The sequence below is a fragment of the Eurypyga helias genome, unplaced genomic scaffold (assembly GCF_000690775.1).
Source record: "Eurypyga helias isolate BGI_N326 unplaced genomic scaffold, ASM69077v1 scaffold5097, whole genome shotgun sequence".
Classification (NCBI taxonomy): domain Eukaryota; kingdom Metazoa; phylum Chordata; class Aves; order Eurypygiformes; family Eurypygidae; genus Eurypyga; species Eurypyga helias.
In genome coordinates, this window is record NW_010260947.1 from 49,225 (window position 1) to 73,044 (window position 23,820).

Sequence of the window (23,820 nt, forward strand, 5' to 3'; positions counted from 1 at the left end):
ACAAAGAACAGCAAGCCTAGGAAAGATGAAAATCATTTTATAAAACAGAGGAGGAATACAAGTAACACAAGTTATTACTAAAAGTCAATTTTTTTTTTTTTTTTTTTAATGTCAAGAAATGAACAAGCTGCATCTCTCTCTCCTCTTGCTGGCTGCATATGCACCTACGTATTTACACAGTACAAGTCAGATATTGAAAATGATGACCTGACCTTTAACATCATCTGCTCTAGCAGGAAATGTTGCTCTGTTCCTAGGCACAATGTTTTCAAGCACTATAAAGTAACCAAATGAGCATTTAAAGACTGGAATTTCAGATCTCAGCACATAAAATGAATATGTAAGTTAAATCTATTCAAAAGCTGACATTTAACCCCAGATGTCTACCAGGCTGTCAAATTCTGATACTCTCTCCCCTTCGGGTAACACTTCCTCTCTTTTAAAGCTGACATATAAATAGTGGCTGCTATGCTTTGCTGACTGCCACAGACTATACAGTATCACTTATCTGGTGACACATTATGGCACTGGACTTTGTCATAGCTGTCAAGACTTCAACCTTTTCTTTATGCTCCTTTGAAAACAATATAATAATAGCATGAGAAAATTTCCTCCCAAAACAGATGCAGGGCCAGCCATTGCACAGCTCAGGTCCGATACCAAATGCATAAATACAAAGTGCACTTCTTCAGCTCTGAAATTCTACTTTTTCTTCTCCTTGTCTTCCTAACGGTGTACCAGAACATGCTCCACATTATTCCTATGCACGACTTTTTACTAGACCTCCACTAATGAAAACAGTATTTGGAGCTGTTAATGCCCAGAAGTGCTTTCATTGGACTTCCAGATTATTCTTACAGGGAAATGACAAATAATGTGCGCTTTATTTGTGAGAAGCATTGAGTGCCATGAAAACCATACTCCATTTTCACAAGATCTTATCAATGCTTATCAGCATCTAAAGGGTGGGTGTCAGGAGAATGGGGCCAGGCTTTTCTCAGTGGTGCCCAGTGACAGGACGAGGGGCAGTGGCCATGAACTGGAAAACAGAAGGTTCAACCTGACCATGAGGAAACCCTTCTTCACTGTGAGGGTGACAGAGCCCTGGAACAGGCTGCCCAGAGAGGGGGTGGAGTCTCCTTCCCTGGAGACTTTCCAAAGCCGCCTGGCCTTGTTCCTGTGTGATCTACTCTAGGGGATCCTGCTCTGGCAGGGGGGTTGGACTAGATGATCTCTAGAGGTCCCTTCCAACCCCTACCACTCTGTGAATCTATGCAAAGATAAGTCACTTAAAGGGCTCCACAACTTTAAGAAGATCACAGACCTTGCCACCAAACTCGTCACTCTGCATCATTCTCTAATCAAGCAGCCTAAGCATCCCTGTTTTGAATGCTCTGATATGCAGGCAAAGGTCTCCTAAATATTGCATGGAAGCACATTAAAATTTAAAAAACAAAACCAATCTTAACCAAAAAACCCCACCTTCCTTTCTAAAAATAACCCCTTGGGGAACTATTCAGTTATGTGCTTCCCATTTATATCTTGAAGCTATAACCCATTATTTAATAGAGGCAGCAAGCCAGAAATATGTATCCTTCCTTGCTTTAAGTTTCTTAGAAACTAGGAAGTCTGAGTCACAGCCCCATCATCCATGTAATCATAATTTCCCATTTCTGCCCATGGACTCTTCCTGTACAGGGAATATTCCTATGTGCATTCTATGAAAAAGAACACCTGCAAACCCCTGGCTGCTTCACCCTCATCCTCTTTTGACCACTAGACCAGCATGCCACCACAGCTGCAGCTCTGTAGGACAACCACTGTCACTACACATTCTCAGGTATGCTCAGTGCAACACAGAGCCTGGTTTTCTCTCTAACAGTCTCTTCAGACTCTGAAAGCAGCAGGAAAAGAACACTCAATCATAGAAAGTAAAAGGAGTCCAGGACATGGAGCGCTGACACCACAGCTATATCTGACAGACGTCCCACAATGCAAATGCCAACCTGGGAGAACCTAGCAACAGCACAGAGAATACCTGGTCACAGAATTGAATGAAGATTTATTTAGAAGGAAACTCTCTTCAGGAGCAGTGACTTGTATTAATGTAAAATCCAGCTTATTTAGAGTCACATTACATAGTATACTTATTTGCTGCTGCTGAAAGGGTGCATCTGATAATTCCTTGAGATCCTTGAGCTTGCTAACGCTACAAGAAAATAACCAGGGTGGGGGTTGGGTGTAGCTTTCCTCTGCATTAGTAAGTCAAACCAGCCTATGAAAGACTCATACGTTATTAGATGTTTTGCAGGGTGGGTGGTAGGTGAAACAGAACCAGCCTCAGCCCTCATCAATAGTCTGCAAAGGCAGATACCAGTTGCAACTCTTCTCACTGAACAATGCAGTAATATTCTAGTTAGTAGGAAGCTGTTACAACAAGCACCTCACTTTGAGGTAAATCTCACACAGGAATGTCTGTATTGATTCAATAATGCGTTTTTAACTGCGTACAACCTTTTGCAAGGCTACAACTATGCAAAGATTAAGAGAAAGGATTGGATTTGCATGGTTACAAAATAATATTTGGTTTATAACTTCAGGAATTCTGAAATACAAGCAGTTGCCATGTTTTTTATAAAACATTTTTATCAGTGTGCGCTGGCAGCCCAGAAGGCCAACCATATCCTGGGCTGTATCCAGAGAAGTGTGGCCAGCAGGTCGAGGGAGGGGATTCTGCCCCTCTCCTCTGCTCTGGTGAGACCCCACCTGGAGTGCTGCGTCCAACTGTGGAGCCCTCAATATCAGAAGGATATTGACCACTTGGAGCGAGTCCAGAGGAGGCCACGAAGATGATCAGAGGGCTGGAGCACCTCTCCTATGACGAAAGGCTGCAAGAATTGAGCGTGTTCAGCCTGGAGAAGAGGAGGCTCCAGGGAGACCTCATTGCAGCTTTCCAGTATCTGAAGGGGGCCTACAAGGGTACTGGGAGAGGACTTTTTACAAGAGCCTGTAGTGATAGGACAAGGGGTAATGGGTACAAATTGAAATCAGGGAGGTTTAGCTTAGATATCAGGAAGAAATTCTTCACAGAGAGGGTGGTGAGGCACTGGAACAGGTTGCCCAGAGATGCTGTGGATGCCCCATCCCTGGATGTCTTCAAGGCCAGGCTGGATGAGGCTTGGAGCAACCTGGTCTAGTGGAAGGTGTCCCTGCCCATGGCAGGGGGGTTGGAACTAGATGATCTTTAAGGTCCCTTCCAACCCAAACCATTCTATGATTCTATGATTCTCCTTTCCTTATGATGCATATGTACCCCTGGCAGCTTCCTTCAGGATTCGAAATAAAAACAAAAATACATTGTTGACTTTATTCATAGTCCTCCAATTAGGCAAAAAATAATATTTAGGACTGAAATAAAAGCAGGGGTTATACCCCGAGGGAAAAGTATGTAGAATTGGAGTTACAAAGCATGACTTGCCTTTTGCCAAAGAAATCCCTTGGTGATTTCATCTGTATTTGCACTGGAGTGACTGATCAAATGAACATGACTTAGGGCTCCAGTTCACAAGATGCAAATGGCTGAGCAAGCCACAGCAGAGGTAAGAGCTCTTGGCCAAACTTGCACTGCAATTTTGCAAAATGAACATTTATATTGCAGCAAAGAGGCCCGACTAAACATGACCATAAGTAATAGCCTCTTGTCGCTATAAACCAGTCCTCCAAAACGTAATGAATGAGTATGCCTGACAGGCCTAATAAGAAGGATCTGAGGTAGCATGGGGTGATAGTGATGGTAGAGAGTTTAAATCTAAATCCGACAGCTCATCAGACCAAACAAACTGCACATACAGAACACAAATTTGGACAGCTCTATCTATCACATGGGAAGGTAGAGTCATCATGCCAACAGGCAACCAGCATGCAAAGACAGCAACGGCTTAATGCTTTCAATCTGTTTGGGTTTATTTCCCTATATTAACTTCTGTGGCAGGACAAGGACCAACTGAACCATGTCCTTGAGGATGAAGGAGGAAACCAGAATGATTCCTTCAGACTTCATGTTTTTATTTCCTGATTGCAATGGATTTTGACCCCTGACTTTTTCCTTCCCAGCTGCTATGCCTGATGCACCTTCTTCAAATTACTGTGTTTCAGTCTGGAAGTGCTCTGTACCATCACTTATTATACTGAACTGTCTTTCCAGTAACAGCCTTCCTAATTATTTTGATGTGAGATATCACATGGTTAGAAGTGGTAATAGACTCCTAACTAATTAGACAAACTAACTCTGTTCACATTAAGTTCATTCCCCTTATTGCAGGATTTTTTTTTTTTATACTTCACTATCTTCAATTTGTCTCAAATATTTGTGGATCAAGGACAACAGGAGCTTGTTGACTGTTAACAGCCTTATTCTACCCATAAGCATTTAAAATGCTGCTTTTTTTGATTCAGCGCACAGACTGCATGTCCCTTCCAAAAGCTCCCATGTCCCTGTCAAACGAGACGTACGAGTTCAGTTGTGCTTTTGCACTATTCTACAAGATACTGGTTCTTGTGCACTTTTGTGTAACGTTAACGTTTTTGATTTCTTACCTTTTTTCTCTTTTTTTAAAGTGTATTCCACAGAAAAACCTCCAAGGCACCCTGAAGTGCCTCCCTCACTGTTCCCCTCCAGCTAAGACTTCCCTTTGAGATGACACACAAAAGCATGAGCATACTTCAGCAATTACAGTACGTGGCTACTCCTTTATTGCACTAAGCAGTGTTGTCTTCATTTTCTCTTCCTTCCAGAGCAGCCTGTACTTATTTACTTGTCTACTCCTTTATGTTTCACTCCTTTATCTCACACAGAAGCTATATGCTTTTTGTATGCTGTTTGCATAACAAACATGGTGGAGTCTGGATCCACGACTAGCACTCCTTGGTACCAATCAAGCAGCCAAGCAACTGTCTGACACTTAGGTCTTTTCCCTGAAAGTAAACCAACCTCAGACTGCCAAACTGTACTGCCTTTCTTCCCCTAATCCTTGTTATAAGCACTTTTAAACATTATAGTACCTTAAAAAGCAAACTTCCTCAAATTGTTATTCAGAAGTGCTGGGAGGGGGTGGGGGGGTGGGGTTTGATAAAACACAAAGAACATCCTAAAAAAGCCTAAGCAAGTTCCTATCGGGTGACTTAAAAAGTGAATACACTAACTTAATATACCCCCAGAAAACACAAACGAGCTTCACTAAGTCATATATGCTCTACAAAGCCTTTTCTTCTGGGGCAGGCAGTAGACGAATTCTAATTAAACACACTGTGCCACAACTATCAGTGTATCTGATACCTCGACACAGGCGCTAGGCTGCAGCCGCTAACACGTATGCCTATGTAAAACAGGCTCTGTCATAATGCAAAATATTGTACATAGAAACAAGATTGAAACCTAGAAGCAAAGCGGGGCGGAAGGTGGGGGAGGGGGAAATGTGTGTGTGTGTATATTTTATTTAATGAACTCCCAAAACTACAGGAGAGAACAAACTCTCATCTGCCTCCTTCAGTTCCCGTACAAAACTAATTTAGTAGGAAACACACTTAGCTGTCAAATCCATTCCATTTTGTGAGCACTTGTCTGATTAGAAACCAGAGGAAGGACACAGTAATCTTTGGAGGGAAGAGGGAAAAAAACCCTAACGCTGGATTATGCAGAGTAGAATCTTATTCGAGAAGAAGAATGCTTCTGACATTTATCAAAACCACAAACTGACACTTCAGAAGGGAAGAGGAAGACAGCTTACAAGGCAGAGGTTAATCCATTTTTGTTTAGTTTTTTTTCCCCCCTGAAGGCTCATTCATGTCTTCTGCCAATCCAACCCTGGAATGATCTCTCAGGTGTATCATCCCTAACAACATCAGTTTTCAACACGTAAATAAAACCTGAGAGAAAAATGTGTATTTACTTTTCCCTCTCCTCTTAATGGTCTTAGAAGTCCAGTTTATACTTCCAAGGTAGTGGAAAACTAATCACGATCATTTTCATTACCAGTGAGTGAAACCTTAATCCTGATTCTCTAGAGGCCACCAGCAGCCGCCACCTGCGTGCTCCTGCGGAGCGATTCTGTCACGAGCAGCAGCAGCAACACGTTTGCAAAGCAGTACAGAGTCCTGGGAAGAGGAGTCAAATACGGCTTCCTAAATGCTTCTGAGTCACTCTTGTAACACAAAGGCGTGGAATGGACAATGACCTTGTTTCCACAGGAGGACTGTGGAGGAGAGCATGAAGAAAAAGAAGTCTTGAATCTGACTGACACAAGCTAAGGGTGAAAATGATCCACTTCCAGGTTCATTCAAAACTTTGCCTGTCTAAACACAGTAATTGGGGAAAACCAAAAGCTTAATACTGCTATGATTTTAAAGACATCTGCTAAAAACCAGTGTGGAAGCATTCAGATATTTAACTACAACTTTCTTCAACCACTTTTGAAACCATTAACCTTGGCACTAAAAGCTTTGTGAGACAACATAGCTATTGCCCTTATGAATGCTGTGTTTTCTTCAATATTACCAAAACCAGATTCAAGCACAGGCAGCAGGGGGAAGGGAAATCAACTAAAGATAACACAGTAGCATTGTAGATTGCAAGAAATCTATAGACTGTTTTGCACTTGATTGTCTTGATTACAGACTCAAAAGGATGAGTATCTTGAGGAAAAAATCCAGTAATTAAGATTATATTGGCCCAGTAAGTCCTTCTGGGGTACACACTCTGTCACCTTTGCAAACCTGCTCTTTAAAGAACACATGGCAACTAGTAACAAAATCCACAAGTACACAATATAAACAAATTCAGTTTTTAGGATGAAAAAGCAGGAGGGGGGAAAAAAAAAAATCAGAAATATGGTTATAATACACTTCATTTATGCCTTTACAGTCATCTTAACAATGGCAATGTCTCTTTATTGCTTCCCTACTTCCAGAGACCTTTTCAGAGGGTATTTCTCTTGAAAGCTTTAACCATCATAGTTTTTCATTCTAACTGCTACAGACATTTAAAAAAAAAAAAAAAACCCAAACAAACAAACCACCCACACACACTAAAACCCACACACCTCCCAGCACTAAATACACAAAGCAGCTAGGGAAAGCCACCACAACCAAGTGGAGCTTCTCAGAGTATTGAGACAGATAGGTCAGCATGGATGATGACATACACAATACAGTGGAAGCAAAGATACCTGTTCATCAGTCCCCTGCCCACAAAACAATGCAAAAAAGAGCTACTATCAGAAGATAGCTTTTAAAACCAGAGCTTTTGTATTTAGTACATTTTTTCTTTTTCCTTTTTTTTTTTCCTTTTTTTTAAAAAAGGAAAAAAAAATGTTCTTGATACAGTGAAAAACCATGGAAGAGATCCTCTGGGAGTATCTTTACATGGTCTCAAAGCATTAAGTATCCACAAACACTTAAAACACAATGTAATTAAAACGCCACATGCAGTATAGGTAGCTATCCCTTCCCTGGTCAATAGTCTGAGGCAGTAGTCAAGGAGATGGTGCCTACAAAACACCACTGAGAAGACAGTCAACCGTTTGGCTGAGAAAGTATAGAAAACTCAGAATAAGGCTGTGATCCAGTACTCAGTGCTATTTCTCCTTAGCTTCTCACATTCTGAACGTGTACAAGATGCACACTCCCCCCATCCCCCTGGAAAAGCTCACGTTTTGTTCAATATGGGGACAAATTCCTTTCTGCTGCTGTGAAAAGAAAACCCTCCATAGCATGCTCAAAAGACCTTTTCAGCTTAGATTTTAATAAGGTAACCTGATGTAATGAAAATTGTTTGAAAACATCTGGACTAAAATGAAATCCAGCAAGGAGCAACGGATAGTCTATTTTCAGCCTTGGGACATTTTGGTTTTTGCTTAAAAGCCTGCATTTGTAGTGCTGACATCTCCGTACAATGCTCACTTCTGTTAGTACTGTCCAGACAATTATAAAAATGATTTATCAAAAACCCAGTCTCCAGAACAATTCCTTCTATTTCAGTATCACTGATTACAGCAATCATTTTTTCAAGCAGGTCATTCAAACAACAAAACTTACAGGCAAGACTGACATGGTTCGTAAAACGCGCTAGGAGACAAGAGTGGGGTAAAGCCTCCTCAGAACACAAAAATCTCCCAAGATGCGCACATACTTAAGAGTAGCGGATGTTCTTAAACAGGTTGGCCTTTATCAAATGAGGGAAAATCTAGAGCTCAACCACAATCCAACTAGACTGTGCGATAGTCACATCATCTTCAGACATTGCATTTATAGTCCTTTTTTTAGATGAAAAATTGAAATAATGGTAAAAAAAATGGAAGTATAATTTCCAAAAATGTCCAGGTAATTTCCAAAATTCCTTAAGGTTATTAAATTAAGGTTGTTAAGTGTAAGACCACACATACTTACAGGCTGTGTGGTTCTGTGGCTGTTTGAAATTTTGCAATTGAAGTATTTAATTGAAAGGACACTTCTTCCTTTCATTCAAATCAGCTCAGTGATGTCAAAATGCAACCAGTTCCCCGAGAGGAAGCAAACATGCTGCCAATATTTGCACATCTGATTTTTCCTCTCAGTTCTCAAACATTCACAAACATCTCAAATCACTTGCATCTGACACATTTTCTGAAAGTACCAAGTTCATGCCAAATGTGCTAGTATACTCTGAGGTAGCAGACATTCAAATGAAAAACTACAGTCGGCAAAAAAAGGCACTAAGCACCTTCTATAAATATTACCCCAGGTTTTACTAGGTTTACACTGCAAATCAGCGATTCAATAACACGCATTCGTTAGGTTTTTCAGTGAAATATAAGCATTTTCTTCAATTCCTAAGTGCAAAGCACTGACTAATAGAAACAAGACTCATTGTAATACACTCCATCAAACCTCACTTTTAAGAATATTAACCTATATTCTGGAATCGGCCCAGAACACCCATAGTAGTAGAAGTTGGTGTCTTAGAAAGTGCGCACATACACATTCAAACATTGCTAGGCCAAACTTTAAACAGTAAGGATTTGTGCAAATGAAAAATAGTTTCTTGTACAATGATTAACTTCAAGTTTTCAAGAAAAGGAAACTGGACTTTTGGAACAGCAAAACATCTGTAATATGGATGTGTGATATTTCTGGAAACAGAAGTTGTTCTATTTACAAATGAATTTGTTTACAGATTTTTCTTGAATATTATATATTAATAAGTTCATGTATTTGTAAGTGACATTTAAATGAAAAGCTGAAAAAGTTATGAAGTGATGTTCTAGAAATCCTGGCTGTTCTGGACTTCTAAAAGGATCTAGCATCCAGACGTATGATCATCAAGTTTTAATAGAAAAAGCAGGGAAAAATAAGACTCCTTTTCTAATTCTGTTTCAAAACTAATTACAGCTGTAGTTGTAAGACAAATATTTTTAATAGCCCATATTCTATATCATGTAAAAGCATAACTAAAGGGTGAAGAAAAATAACAGTACATTCCTTCAGCCTGAGAACTGACCTTGTTTGCTTGCTACATAGCTTTTTATCAGATTTTAGGATAAACTAAGATTTGTGCCATAAAAAAAAAACCCTGCTAACAGCCAGTTTGAAGCTAAAACCACTGAATTCATGCTGGACTGGAAAAGGAGAAAAAGGAGCACGGACCAAGCGGCCTGGTACATTCTTCCTTTTCCTTCATGCTGAAGATTCTCTGCAATTAAGTACAGACAGGAGAAGAGACTGGCTTTTATACAGAGCATTGTCATGTTTCTTTCAACCTCATAGAAAAATCCAAATGGAAAAGTTACACAGCTTCTTTCACAGTAGAAAAGGATTTCCTGAATTTATATGGGAATCAACAGCAAATATCCTGGTCACTGGAAAGTGAGTGGAGAATGAGAGTGTCTTTGCAAAGATACTGATAGCGAAACCCCTTTAAGTCTTCCTACTTGCATCAAGCAGGCACCGAGCATTTAAAGTTCTGCAGACAGCTTAGAAAAACATATTTTAAAATACTACAGTATGTAGCACTGCCAATCAAAAGCACACAGTAAATTCCCAACCTATTATCATTCACTTAAAAGAAGCTCATCTACAACACATTGTGGGTCCAGAGACAGCTCCATTCACAGCAGTTTCCTTGTGTTTCCTTTTCTGCTGCTTGTTTACTCTTTCCTGTCTGGCTTCTAGGTAAGTTCCAGGAAAAAAAAAAAAAAATAAGGATGACTTTCAACTGACAAGAATTTTGCAAGTAAGAAGAAAGATATTAGCACTAGTAATTTTCATCCACTAAGTAATAACTTGAATAAATCCTAAGCCTGTTTGCCAATACTAACAAATAGATGGGAAAACAAATCAATACAACCGTGTGGAGGAACCACAGAGGACAACAAAACTGACAGATGTCTGAAGCAAATAACCTTCAGAGTGCTTTACGTACATTACTAATGGGTGGTATGAACTTTTTAAAAGAAAAAAAACAAACAACCACCTAAACAAACAACAAGCTCATAAATTTACTTCACTGTACAAATAAGAATTTTACTTCCATACATTGACTGGCATCCAAAAGACTCTTCTGAAAATGGTATGAGGGCTCCCTCTTCTGACAACACTTTGGACAAACTAAAACTGGTCAGCCTCTACGTGTTGTATGTTGTTTTGGAAAAACATCCTAGCTCACATAACTAATGAGAAATAAGTATCAGGTAATAAAGTAGAAGTGTTTTCATCTTAAAGAAAAATAAACTTAAGCCCAAGAAACTGGTTATTATTGTTATTACAAGGACTTAAAAATAATGCATATTGTGACTTGAAGGATACTACCTAAAATAGGAAACACAATGTGAGACTGATAAGGAAACCTGTAATAGATTAATAGATAAAGGTAAGCTGTGTCCAGAATCACAGGATAAAATAACAAATGGCACTTTGTAATTCACCAAGCGCAGATCTATTAAAGTTAACATCTGAATACAGTGGCCTTAAGTGACTAGACACCGTGAGATTTGTCTCCCAGCTCCCTTCTGAATCAGACCACAGAATTCTTGGACATGAATGTATTGGAAGACAGTATCACCCAACAATATCACTCTGGTTTAATCTTTTTAGATGTATCTCTGACCCTTTCTCCCCCTGTTGAGCTGCTGCCCCTCCCTTTGGGCTGATCAGTCAAGCCAGCTTTCCTTTCAACACTCTCAACCTCTGCTGAGCAAAGGTCACCCGAAACAGTTCCCCTCTTCCCTCAAAGCCATATGATAAACTAGAAGATACACAAGCCAACAGTAAGCCCACAATCATCCCAAATACAGAAACTCCAAAGCTACACTTCACTACAGCTAGTACATTTAGGTCATTTCCACAGAGATCTCAATTTTTCACTCAGTAGCTGCTCACTTAAGCAGACTGCAAACAGCCTTTGAAAGCAGATGCCTTGTTAATTTACAAAACTCCCCCCACGTTCTGTTCACTAAACACAATACATTCAATAAACAAAGCCAGGGTGAGATTTTGCTCCTGTGGTCTACAAGAACCCACTGTCTTAGGGTGCTTTACTGTTCTTCGTTTAATATACTGCTGCACACCCTTCACCTTGGTCTAAAATCCATGTTTTGAAACAGCTCTTCTTTCATCTGGGAACGTCACAAATAAATCATCATTCCCGGGTGACAGAAACTGCCTTTTCACCCTGAGTGAAAGATTGATGCCCAATACATATTGTTCCTCTTTTCTCTGGAGAGCGCTGCTATTTGTTACTCTCCCTGGCTGATGATTTCTGAATCTAACCACCCATAGTTTCCAAACGCACGATACGAACACATCAGGACAAGCTCAGCTGCGTTGTACCAATGGGACGCAAATCTGGTATATTCCCGAGTCAGATTTTTAAATAAATAGTTTGCTTGTACTTTAAAACATTCTCATAATATAAATACATATTCTTTAACAACACATAAATGAACAGGCCAAGTTAATTTCAGTTAGTACAGGAGTCAGCAGGAGCAAGGAAGCCAAATGTCCACAGCCTCTACCATCAGCCATGACAGCCTGAAAATCAGAGATCCCGACAGAGGAAAGGAGGGAGCACTAAACCAGCAAGATGGGCAAACATCACAGCTAGCAAGTATGATACCACTGGTACTTTTATAGGTACCCACTGTCAGTAATAACAACACTGTTGCATGCCAAACAAAACCCATTCTATAAAAGAGTAGTCCCTACGTGCAAGGGAAATAGGCAGTAGAAGGCACAGCTCCTCTGAGCACGTGAATTAAGCAGACATCTATTTTAAACATACGTAACTAACAGAATTAACTTAAAATCAAATTTAGTTTCCACTGAACCTTAACAGAGCACAGCAAGCCTCTTTTGAGAAAACAAGCACCGGTGTTCTTTTAAAAGCATTTCTGAGCTGATGAAAGAAAACTGCAACAATTTCTACTGCATCTCATCCCCCATACTGCTCAAAATAACATCATTTCTGATCATCAGTCAGGATCTACATTAATAATAGTCCAACTTGCATCTGTCACTTACTATTAATTTTTCTTTTCCATCCTTCCAGGAAGGTAACACGAAGTCATAAAAACCCACCCCAATCTTTCAAAGGCTTTACAGTTCAAATCAATCACCTCAGCATACAGCAAAATTTTACTGCTAGATCAACAAAGCACAGCCTATACAAACACCATGGTAACACAACATTACAGTTTTTTAAAAAGGGGGAAAAAAAAAAGCAACAGTTTAAAACAAGAAACCATTACACTAGAAATATTAATACCTTTATGAAAGCTGTATTTATTAACAAAAAAGGCATTTCTCACCTTGCCTTCAGTAACCTTCGTTGTTATTGAACCACTAAATTAACCTGTTCAAGATTTAAATTGAATCCAGTTTATACAGTATAATCATCACTTCAACTGAAGTTACCAGCAGAACCATCCACATAGATGATGGCTGCAAACGTTTTACTCTTGAAAAGGAAAATAAAGCCAAAAGCATTGAGACACAAAGACAAAGTAGCCACTTCTATTTTATTTTTTTTTCCTATTTTAAATCAACTTGGTTTACCTTCTCACAGAAGTCATTAAGAGCTGTGAAATCCCATTTCTTGGAATAAGCAACATTGTATCTCAGTATAGCCTCCTACGGAAAGAGCACAACAAAAATAAGTCTTAGAGGTACTTCTTAACAGAAGAAAAACGAGTTTATGAAATTTCCTTTTTGAAGGAACAGTACCACCTAGTGGTTAAAAGCTCATACAGAGCCTAACAAAATCCAGACGACTATGTTAAAACGGTGCGACTCCATGATACTGAATCCTGTATTTTAGGTTTAGCATTGAATAAGTTTTAGTCCACAGGTTTTTCCTCCTAGCATAAGACAAGGCATGCTTGGACCTGCCTACAACACAGAACATAAGCATTCCCAACCCCATCCTTGGTCTCTAAAAATACCAAAAAGTTGTCCCTCAGCAATATAGCAGAAGCAGTTTTACCAGTTTAGGAACTTACCACAACAAAAAAAAAAAAAATAGGCCCATTACAACAGCAACCACCTTTAAGAAGTTCTCAAGGAAAAAATACCATAAATATATTAGTATTACCGAGGGAAGTTTCGTTCATTGCCAGGGGAGCACTCTTTACTCATTTAAAGTTTATCTGTAGTTTTTACATCTTCATCCTTCCCTGCCTTTCAGGCATTATCTAAATTACATTATTCTTCACAAAAAACATAATAGCAACTCTAATCTGCTCCAAATCACAATTCATTAAAAGCCAATGAGAACAGCAATCACCAACAGAGCACGAGTCTCCAAAACATACACACTCTTTTCAGCAGCCTGAATTGCTGCAATTCTAGAGGAGTATGCTGGTGTGAACACTTCCTCCTCCAAACTCTCACCTGTGCTTCATCCTACCACCTGGTTATAGAAAAAGCTTACATGCTACATTTACCACAAACTACTAGATACTGCTGGACAAACAGAGTTTTGTGTAGACTGACGAAAGACAATTTTAATAATACCTAATAAATTCAGTGCTAACACTTACAACTCATTAAAGACCCCTAATTTATAGGGAATCCCTTTCAACAGCATAAAAGACAATTAATTTTAATAATACCTAATAAATTCAGTGCTAACACTTACAACTCATTAAAGACCCCTAATTTATAGGGAATCCCTTTCAACAGCATAGATTCTTTATCTTCATTTATCAAGTGATTAAACAAACAGGACCGAGCCAGAGTCGCTACCAGTACACAGGGAGCCTGAATGTACTTATATGTATATAGACTTGATTTTAAATTGACAAGCTTACCTTCAAATCATGCGAGCAAGTAAATTTGTTAAGTAAGGCAGTTTGGATTAGTTCCCATCGACTTCCAGCAGTTCTATCTCCATTCTTAAAAACAAAAGTCCAAAACAAAGTCAGATTAAAGTTACTCAAAACAGACAGACATATTTACTAATAATCATCTTCCTTGCCATATTTTTTTAGATCAAGTTTGCTTTATTTGTCAAGTTCTTTAAAAGTAAACCACATATTTTGAGTAACTATAAAGTACTTCTGCAACTTCTACTTCACTGCATTTTACTTCTTCAAGAGTTCGGTTTTAATTACGCATTTAGTAAATGCTTCAAAGACCTCTTTTTCATATACGCAGCCCTCTTCCTCCTGCCATCTCAAGAAGGACAAATAATGTTCAGTACATTCCTTGTGAAGAAAGTGGATTCTGCAGATAAAACATGACCACAGCTCATATAATCTGCAACCCAAAAATATAAACTCAACCAACCTTACAAAAATGTAGTTTAAAGAACATTAAGGGCACAGCATATTGCTACAGCTGACTCTTGCATCAACCCAAATTTAAGACATCCTGTAGTATTTTTCCTCAACAGAAAGCCTTATTGCCCATTGCAAGCAATAATGGTATTTCTTAGACAACTGCCACAAGGGAAGAGACAACTCATCTTGCACAAGTGGCAACAAAGATCTTATCAACACTTTGTCCTTGCAACTTCAATTAAATGCATTTTATACTGTATCTGTAAAATTGATAAATTAAGAGACTAAGAGAATTTCCTAGAGGCTATAAAAACTCCCTGTTCCAGATTCAAGCATCAATAATCATGATGCAGTCTTCACTACAGGACACACTCGCTCGTTTTACTCATCACAGTCTAAAGAATTTCAGTGGGTGTGTTTCAGTAAAGTCTCGAGCAATGGCAAGAAATATCAGATCAACAAACCATGCAGGGCCAACTCTAATCTCGCCACCATTCTTTCAGCAGAACAGCAGTCAGATGCACCTCAATCTATCCATAATATCCTGTCAGGTATTGCAATCAGAATGTGGTTACCAATTAATTGACATCTGCTGGCATCCCAGATTGCTTCACATGCACAAAATATATTTATATTTTTATGTATTTATATGTTATGTATGACTTACATAGAATATAAGCCTATACTCCATATAAGTACAGCAATATATCCACCATCAAATCAGTGGCTAGGTAAAAAAACATCATCTGCTCTGCCTGAAGCATCATGACTCAGAATCCAACTTTTCAAACCAGGTGTGTTCATCTTACGGATTTTTCAATTCCATACACACAGTCTGCCAACTGACAAGTGAAGTAAACTGAAAAAATATATCTATATGTAAACAAACTTATCTGATTACACAACTGTAAATACTTTACCTTACCTCATCCTCTACGGGGTATAGATTTTGTTCTGAGCAGGGCATTTTAACATGTTTGTTGTCCCACAAATCTTTGTAGTGAGTTGGAAAAGGTTTAGGCACCTCTCCTTCCCTCAGAAGATCTACCTGCAACACAGGAGGAGGCAGGGAGAAAGCACAGACTGTACTTTCAAGTTTTTGAGTGGCAGAAATAAAAAGAAAGCAAGAACATAGTTGAAAAAAGCGCTTATCTACAGGCACTCTTTTTGGAAAGGAGAAAGCTACAAACCGACCACCTGAAGGATATTCAGTTAGAAATAACTCCCATCTGTTACTCTGCTGCTGTTACACTTGGTGGAAAAAAAACATCATCATTTCAGATCTTGAAACACACTGAAATAAAGCTAATATATGCAATTATTTTATGTCCAATTATCAGCTGAAGACTTCCTTCTGCTGCTCTTACACTTGGTGAAAAAAAAAAATCACCTCATCATTTCAGATCTTGAAACACACTGAAATAAAGCTAATATATGCAATTATTTTATGTCCAATTATCAGCTGAAGACTTCCTCATTTATGAATTTAAGCAGCTACATAGTTCAAATATCTTCAAGATGTAGTTTCAAACGTAACCATAGTCATGTGCAGAAATAACTCTTCTTAACCTAACACTGAAGAGGATAAGAAATCATTACAGACATAGCAGTACTTCAAGTTTATGCCACAGAACATCAGAAGTGTTAAAATAAGTAACATAATGTTCTTGAAGATTTAATCTGCTATACAGCCTCTGGCAGCAACAATTCTCTCAAAATTTGCATTTAAACTTAACGTGCTTTTCTTCTGTTTGGGATTTATCCATAACCCTATAAGTTTCTGGTCACATATTTTATTTCAACAGTAATTTGTCCGCATACTACTCCAAAGGATTAAAGACCAATACATCAGATTTGATCTAAGTGCTCTGGTAAAATTGCTAGAAACTCCTCTTCATTCTTTGTCTTTTTCATTATCTCGAGCCTTTTGTATATGCTGAACCCAAAAGAGAATCCTATTAGAATGAAAATATAACATGAAGTACAAATTTCACTTGCATATTTAAGTTCCCACAGTTTATAACTCGGACAAGGAAGAACACCTGTGTATAAGAATAATACTTGTACCTAACAAGGCAAGGACAGTAAAACCATAATTACATTTATCTGGATCTTAATATCATAACTGTGTGCATCAGAAAAGTCAATTTTCAGGAAAATCAGTTGCCCCAGTTGGCTCACAAAGAATGGCAAAGAAAGATTTCCACATCCTGCTAATACTGCAAGACTAACATTTGGCATTTCTCACTGAACTGTTCAATAATATGAAATTTGATTTCAGGTAATACAATGAATTATCATACTCTGATGGTTACTGTATGATTGGCTGAGGGTCGCAGATGAGGAAGACGGGCCCCACACATTGGCATTCTTCTCATCTCTTCAATCGGCGTCCCAAACCATTTCTTATTTGTTGGAAGAGGAGGTGGCATATATTTAGGAATCTTCCTTCCTGGCCTCTGGGGTTTGAATTCACATTTTTCTTTCCTGCTGTTAAAATAAAATACGTTCAGGCATTTTATTTCCACTGAAAAACCCGGCATGCACATACACAAGCTTCCACTCCAGCGTTATGTTTGTAAGTCAGTTTATTTGCTACAGCCTTTGCTGTGGCTCCAGGCCAAAGCTTTATTTGGGGAAAACCCCCACCATCACCAACCTCCTCCACCCCAGCACATGCCAATACACACTCTTCTCTCCAGGCTTACAAACACCTTCACAGAGCTGCAGTAGGCTAGCAAGGCAGGGTTCTCCTCTGCAGTCATGCTCTCCTGCAGCAGGATCCGTTATCCAGGGACAGATATTGGTCTGCATTTGTCAGGATACCCTCTACAGCCCCTCCTCAACTGTTAGAAAACCCACAAATTCACATACTCCTTCTTCAAACAAAAACACCACCAAACACTACCTAATCATTTTTTCTCACTAGGGTTGTGTTTTTTAAGCCAGGCATACAATACTTGCAAGGGAAGTAGAAATTTAAAAGTAATCAAAAAAACACTTGCAAAACTCAAATATATGAAAGAGATGAAAGAACCCTCTTAAACGGTCTAAGGTATTTGCATGGATCTGAGATATTTTGGGGAAGAAAAATCTGAACCTGATGTATGCTTGATTAACATACCAGATGCTTCTCACGCAAGGGAAGGTTCTCAGAGTAAAACACAAACCAGGTTAAAAGCCTACACATTGAGGTACTGCTTAGACCTCCGAATTCCCCCTTAGTGAACTTACTCCACCCTCGGTTAAAGACGTTGTCTAACCCGTCTGCTGCCTCTATGCCCACGCCAGTATCTTCAGGTGCAGACAGTGCCTCCAGCCTGGCTGATCACGTGCAGATGGTGTAGCCACACGGGCATGACACTGGGTACAGGCCCACTGGCCTCATCTGACAGCCAAAGGATAATTCTGGCATAGCATTACTGATAACTGAAATCTGTTTGATACACTACTGCTTCCTTCTCCACAATTTAAGATCTGAGCCAGACTACTCTCTGCTATAGACCTGGCCTAACAGAAACCAGGAGGAAAGCTTTAAGATTTCCTAATTGCCCTCTTAAGCAGTATATACAGTGTCCCTACTTTGCCTGGCCCTGAGGTTTATAGCCTTCACATCATCTTGTTCAGGAAGGGGAAAAAAAAAAAAAAAAAACCCAAAACACCACACCCCCAAAAGAACACACAAACACCCCAAACCAAAAAATCCCATAAAACTCTCTACAGCCTCATACTCTACCTTACTGATTATTCTGTAAACTGCTGCTAGGAAACTTTGCATGAGTTTCGCTTCTCAAACATGGATTTATCGAAACACACAACGCTCCAGCACTGACAAACACAAGCCTCAACCTCTGCTGCTTTGCTCCAACAGCAGTTAATTTAAATTAACAAGCAGAGTACTCCCTAAGCCTGTAATTTTTAATTTTATGACCCTCTTCTTCATACTTTCTTTAGCAAATTCTTCATCCATCCATTCTTCCCCAAGAACTACCTTTTCTGTTTTCCAAATACAATCTCAGCCTACTCATCTCTTAAGATTTCTCACATGCAAGCTCCCACTGCTAGTCAGACACCCTCCATCACCTGCCTGTTCACCTCCAGGAGAAAGGTATGGTATGTGCTTCTCCTTGCACTCACAGAGGACATCCCAGTGAAGATGTGCCAAACTACCTTCTTGCCTTACTTTAAGGGGTTAAATCTGCTGAGGTAATTGCTTATTACAGCAACACACACAGTCCTCTCATTCCTGATTTTGCTGTTTATTCACTCTCTCAGCTCCCACTGAAATCTAAGCTCTTAGAGCAGAGATTATCCTTTTGTCCTTACACAACATCTAGCACATGGAGTCCTGGGCCATGCTCTGGGCTTCTACTTCCATTGCTATAGTGTGTAATCACTAGTCTTTCTCTCTCCTTAATTGCAAATAAAGCCAAGAAAAAAAACCAACCCCAAAAAACACATCTCTGCAACTGCTTTCAAAAGTGAAGTTTTTCACATCTATTTCAAAGCAGCAGTAGCACTGATGATTCAACAAAACAGATTCAGTATTTTTGACAGGTGAAACAAACAAAACCCCACGAACACATCAATTTCAAGGATTCTAAATGAAATAAGGAATACTAGAGCTACACTCCATAAAGCACTCCTGTACCATGATTCGTTTTCAAGCATTAGAAATCCCGTGGTGTTAAATCACTTCTTTGATACATAAAATCAACTTCCTACAGGGCCTTAATTCCCAATTTTCATAGGTCTCCAATGATTTAGAAAAACTGCACTGGACAAACCTATCCTATGAAAAAAACCCAGAAGTGTTGCCATTGAAAATAAGTTATTTCAAGCTTACGTGAAAATTTGTCTTAACATACATTTCGCAAAACTCTTCATACAATCCAGCGCCAAAGTGCTATTCACCCAAGAGGGAATTTTTAAGTGTGAAAAACCAAATGAAGGGGCAGACAGAACACTACCTTTTTTCCTCAACTTTGGGTATCCTCATGAAGTGAGAGGTGATTTTGGAGTCTCTTTTCACACCCTGCTTTACAGTTTTGCATTCTGACGATGGAGCAGGAGAGATCCCAGGTGATTTTGTATGCAGACCATCCTCTTTAACAGAATTATCTGTTTCCTCAAAGCTTTCACAGCCCTTGGCAGAAAAACATGACTTTCTTGACTCCAGTTCAGCATCCCCATACTGAATTTTAAACGATTTGTTTATAGATTTTGACAAATGAATCTCCTCTCGCTCATCAAGAAATGGACTTGTTTCTTCATCAGCCTCTGACCCATGACAGCTATTTTTAGAATTATCTACATCCATGGGTGACTCTGGTTCACTTTCTTTCTCAAAGGCAGGTGAATCCCCTGAACTGCTCTGACATTTGCTCAGTTTCCCAGGACCTCCAAGATCATGCACGCAAGTGTCACAACCAGCATCTGAGAGTGGGCTTTCTGGAACTACAACCCCTTCTTGTTCGCCCGTTAAACAGACAGAATTGCAGCTCTTCTGCTTCTGTGAATTGCATGAAGCCACTTGTCCATCTGTCTCCGTGTCTTTGGAAGAAAGTTTTGTAATTCCTGTTTTCAAGGACCGTCCTGATGATAATTTCCTCGGAGTCCAATTGTCACTGCTGTCTTCACAGCCTCTCTGAGCCTGCTTGCCAGTTTTGTGCATCGGATCCATGTTGGCGTTTCTAAAGAGGTCTCCAGACTGCGTCCCCTTCACAGGCTCTGTGACTAAGACTGGATCTTTGTCCTCAGCCTCCCAGTTACACATGCTGCCTGTCTGAGGCAAATTTACATGCTTTGCACCAACTTCCACGGATATTTTTGAATAATTTTGCTGACAAATATTCTCTAGCTTTTTCACATCATGCTCACAAAAGTTCTCTTTTTTAATGGAAGTCATCTCGGGATTTGCTTCAGTATTGTTATGAATTTTGCTGTGTAAACTGTGGAAGACAAGTAAAGGAATTTAATGTCTTATCTCCAAATGAAATTTCTGTGAGTATTTTAAAGGAATTATTATAAACATACAACAGAAACTACAGAATTTTGCCCATTATATCCTAAAAGTGAGCACTAGCAGGATCAACAAGTTTTATTGCACTGGGGAACATAGCTCAGTAGCAACCTATTTCCACTTAAATGCTCCAAAGGACGATGAATCAGTTACCTTCGAAATCTACCCCAGTGATTAATCACCCTTATTTGCAAATCTAAACATTATTAACTAAATAATATTTAGTTACTTCCCCCAGATGAAAAAAGTTAGGTCATGATAAAATCTCCTTAACTTCCATTTTTATCAGGTAAATACAAGGAAATCAATGGTTTCGTAGCCATTCCCTCAGAGCCACAAATTCATTTCAAAAGAACAGGACACAGTAGCTCATAGTCTCAAAAACATCCTATAACTTCCTTACTTTTATAAAGGAGCCCATGACTCTTCAAAAAATTCACAACACAAAAGCATAAGAGTAAAATATATTTAGAACTGATAATAAAGACACATTAAATCAATTATTATTTTTAAAGAACTGCACTGTTGTACACAAGGAACAGAAAGAAACGTGTCTTAGTAGTTACGCAGGAAACAAAGTGACTTTCGTATGGTCAGCTGAAACTTCAAGACGACACTGTAAAGTCATTTCACACTTTATGTACTGATTTTTGTGTCAGTATATTGATAAAGAAAACACTTAGATGCCATATTATTAAAAAACCCTGACTAGTCTTGGTGAATGTATCACCCCAAACAGTAACTTCTCCTGAACGCACTATTACAACATTGTAGTAAGCCTGTTAGACTCTGTATGACTTGTCATTGCCCAGTTTCTCATCTGCACTAAATAGGAAAATACACAATTCTCACACAGTCCTAAATTCAGTAACTGAACATCTTAATAGACTCCTGAAGGCATTAATTCTCTCCATGAATGATAACAGATTCTCTTTTAAAAGAGCACTGGAAAAAGAGATAGCATTCACAACTTTACTGCTACAGAACAAAAAAAAACAAAGGGGCTTAGAGCAACAGATGATTGTTTGGAACTTCACCCATAGGAAGATTATTTGGAAACGAGTATTCTAGAGAGTTTCATGTTAGGATAATTTAATTCCCCACCAATGCATTTGTTCCTGCACTGAAAATTCTGATGAATAAAATCTGAAGTTATGTTACTGCTGCATCTCAGAGAAAAACTGTTTAAAAGGTACTTTAAACACCCATCGTCAACTTCACATGAGAAATCCAATCTAAAAGACAACGTTCAAATTCAAATAAGTTAAAATTATGGTGTTAACAGCAACAGAAAGGCACCCAAAGTGTTTACATAACTAACCTGCTACTTAAAACTGACTAGGCTGTAACCTGCCGGCAAGGCTGGTGGACAGCACGTAAAAGCAATGTGCCAAAGTGAATTTAAAAAAAAAAAAAAAAAAGCATTCCCTCCTTAAGCATCCTTTTAACACCTTTGCCTTACTGCAACCTGCGAGCCTGTAACTGAGCCCTGCGTACCTCTGTATTGATCTCAGAAAACTTGTGCTAATGATTTTCTTGAACATTTTAGTACTGCTCTGGATTTCAATTTCTATTTGTTAACAAACAGGAGTGAAAAATAAACCACCAGATTTACAAAAAATCATTCCCTCCTTAAGCATCCTTTTAACACCTTTGCCTTACTGCAACCTGCGAGCCTGTAACTGAGCCCTGCGTACCTCCGTATTGATCTCAGAAAACTTGTGCTAATGATTTTCTTGAACATTTTAGTACTGCTCTGGATTTCAATTTCTATTTGTTAACAAACAGGAGTGAAAAATAAACCACCAGATTTACAATTGCAATTAGAGAAAAGTAATATCTGATATTCCTCTGCACCAGACACAAACTCTCTGGAGTTTAATTTTAATGCTGCCTTGCAAACATTGCTCCTGACAGACTACATTAGCAGAAAATATCAAATTTTACCTGGCACCATTCAGCAGCAAGACTTTCATAACATCTTTCACAGAATAACTTCAATGTACATTTAAGTACCTGTAAATTCTGGTCCAAATTAATTCAAGCTGCACATGCTTACATTACAATCACAGTCCAATGAGACAAATCATAACAGACTTCTGTCTGTAAATTAACAACAGAACTGTGAGTTGAATCCAGGACCATCAGCCAAACTCCGTAACTGCTATTGCCCTATGCTAAACTAAACTAAGAGCAGAGCTGTGGACCAAGGTCGCAGTATGGTATCACGGCTATCTCGATCTAGTGCTTGGCTGCCACTGGAAGCAGCAATCCCACTTTGCCTTCCCTCGCTGCAGGTCCCCATCTTTTTCCTTGCAGGAGCAACTGTAGTCATTCACCTAAACAGTGAGGTGCCTCAGGAAGCTAAGTGCACAAAAAGTTTGGGATTGGGGGTTAGAGGAGAGGGGCAGGAGCTAGTTCACATTTTGCAGTGAAGTCTGTCAGTTAGTTGTACTCGGAGGATGTGCCAAGGTCAGGAAAGCTCAGAAACAGGGTTGCTTTTCCTTCAGCAGCTAGCTGTACCTGCTCCCTGCACTTCTGGTTCCCCACAGGCCTGCTCACAGAAGACAACTTTTGAACAGATATACTGCACACCTTACCTTTTGGACTCGGTTGTCTTGCGTCCTTTGCTCTCCAACCAAGTGGTAATCATCTGTTGTTTACAAACTGAAAAACCACAGTTCATTACATTATTTCATGAAACACGATAAAACTACAACATGATTGCATATGAATAAGATAACTTGTACTGGACGAAGATAAAAACATCTCACTTCAAATCCTCGTTATCATCTCTGCTATAGGGACCGTCCAGACACTAGCACTATGACAACTACACGTGATGCAATATTCAATTTGTATCAGCCAGCAGCTGTAGCTTCTGTAATAATCTCTATAAATACCAGGCTTGGTGTGTGGTGGGTTTTTTCCATCCAACTTTTTTTTTTTTTAACATGAGTAAAAACACACCATGAATCTCTAAATTAAAAA

General features: G+C 39.1%; 1 protein-coding gene across 1 annotated transcript in view; it reads right to left on the reverse strand.

Annotated features, from left to right (window-relative positions):
• PARG (poly (ADP-ribose) glycohydrolase) overlaps positions 1-23,488 on the reverse strand; it is a 58,627-nt gene extending 35,139 nt beyond the window's left edge. Inside the window, exons 1-6 of the mRNA XM_010155190.1 lie at positions 23,430-23,488; positions 19,778-20,758; positions 17,111-17,294; positions 15,733-15,855; positions 14,337-14,420; positions 13,084-13,158 (exon numbers count right to left, since the gene is read on the reverse strand). Coding sequence (XP_010153492.1) covers positions 13,084-13,158; positions 14,337-14,420; positions 15,733-15,855; positions 17,111-17,294; positions 19,778-20,758; positions 23,430-23,482 — 1,500 coding nt within the window. The 5' untranslated portion in view covers positions 23,483-23,488. The remainder of the gene's footprint in view (positions 1-13,083; positions 13,159-14,336; positions 14,421-15,732; positions 15,856-17,110; positions 17,295-19,777; positions 20,759-23,429) is intronic.
• Positions 23,489-23,820: the final 332 nt, after the last annotated feature.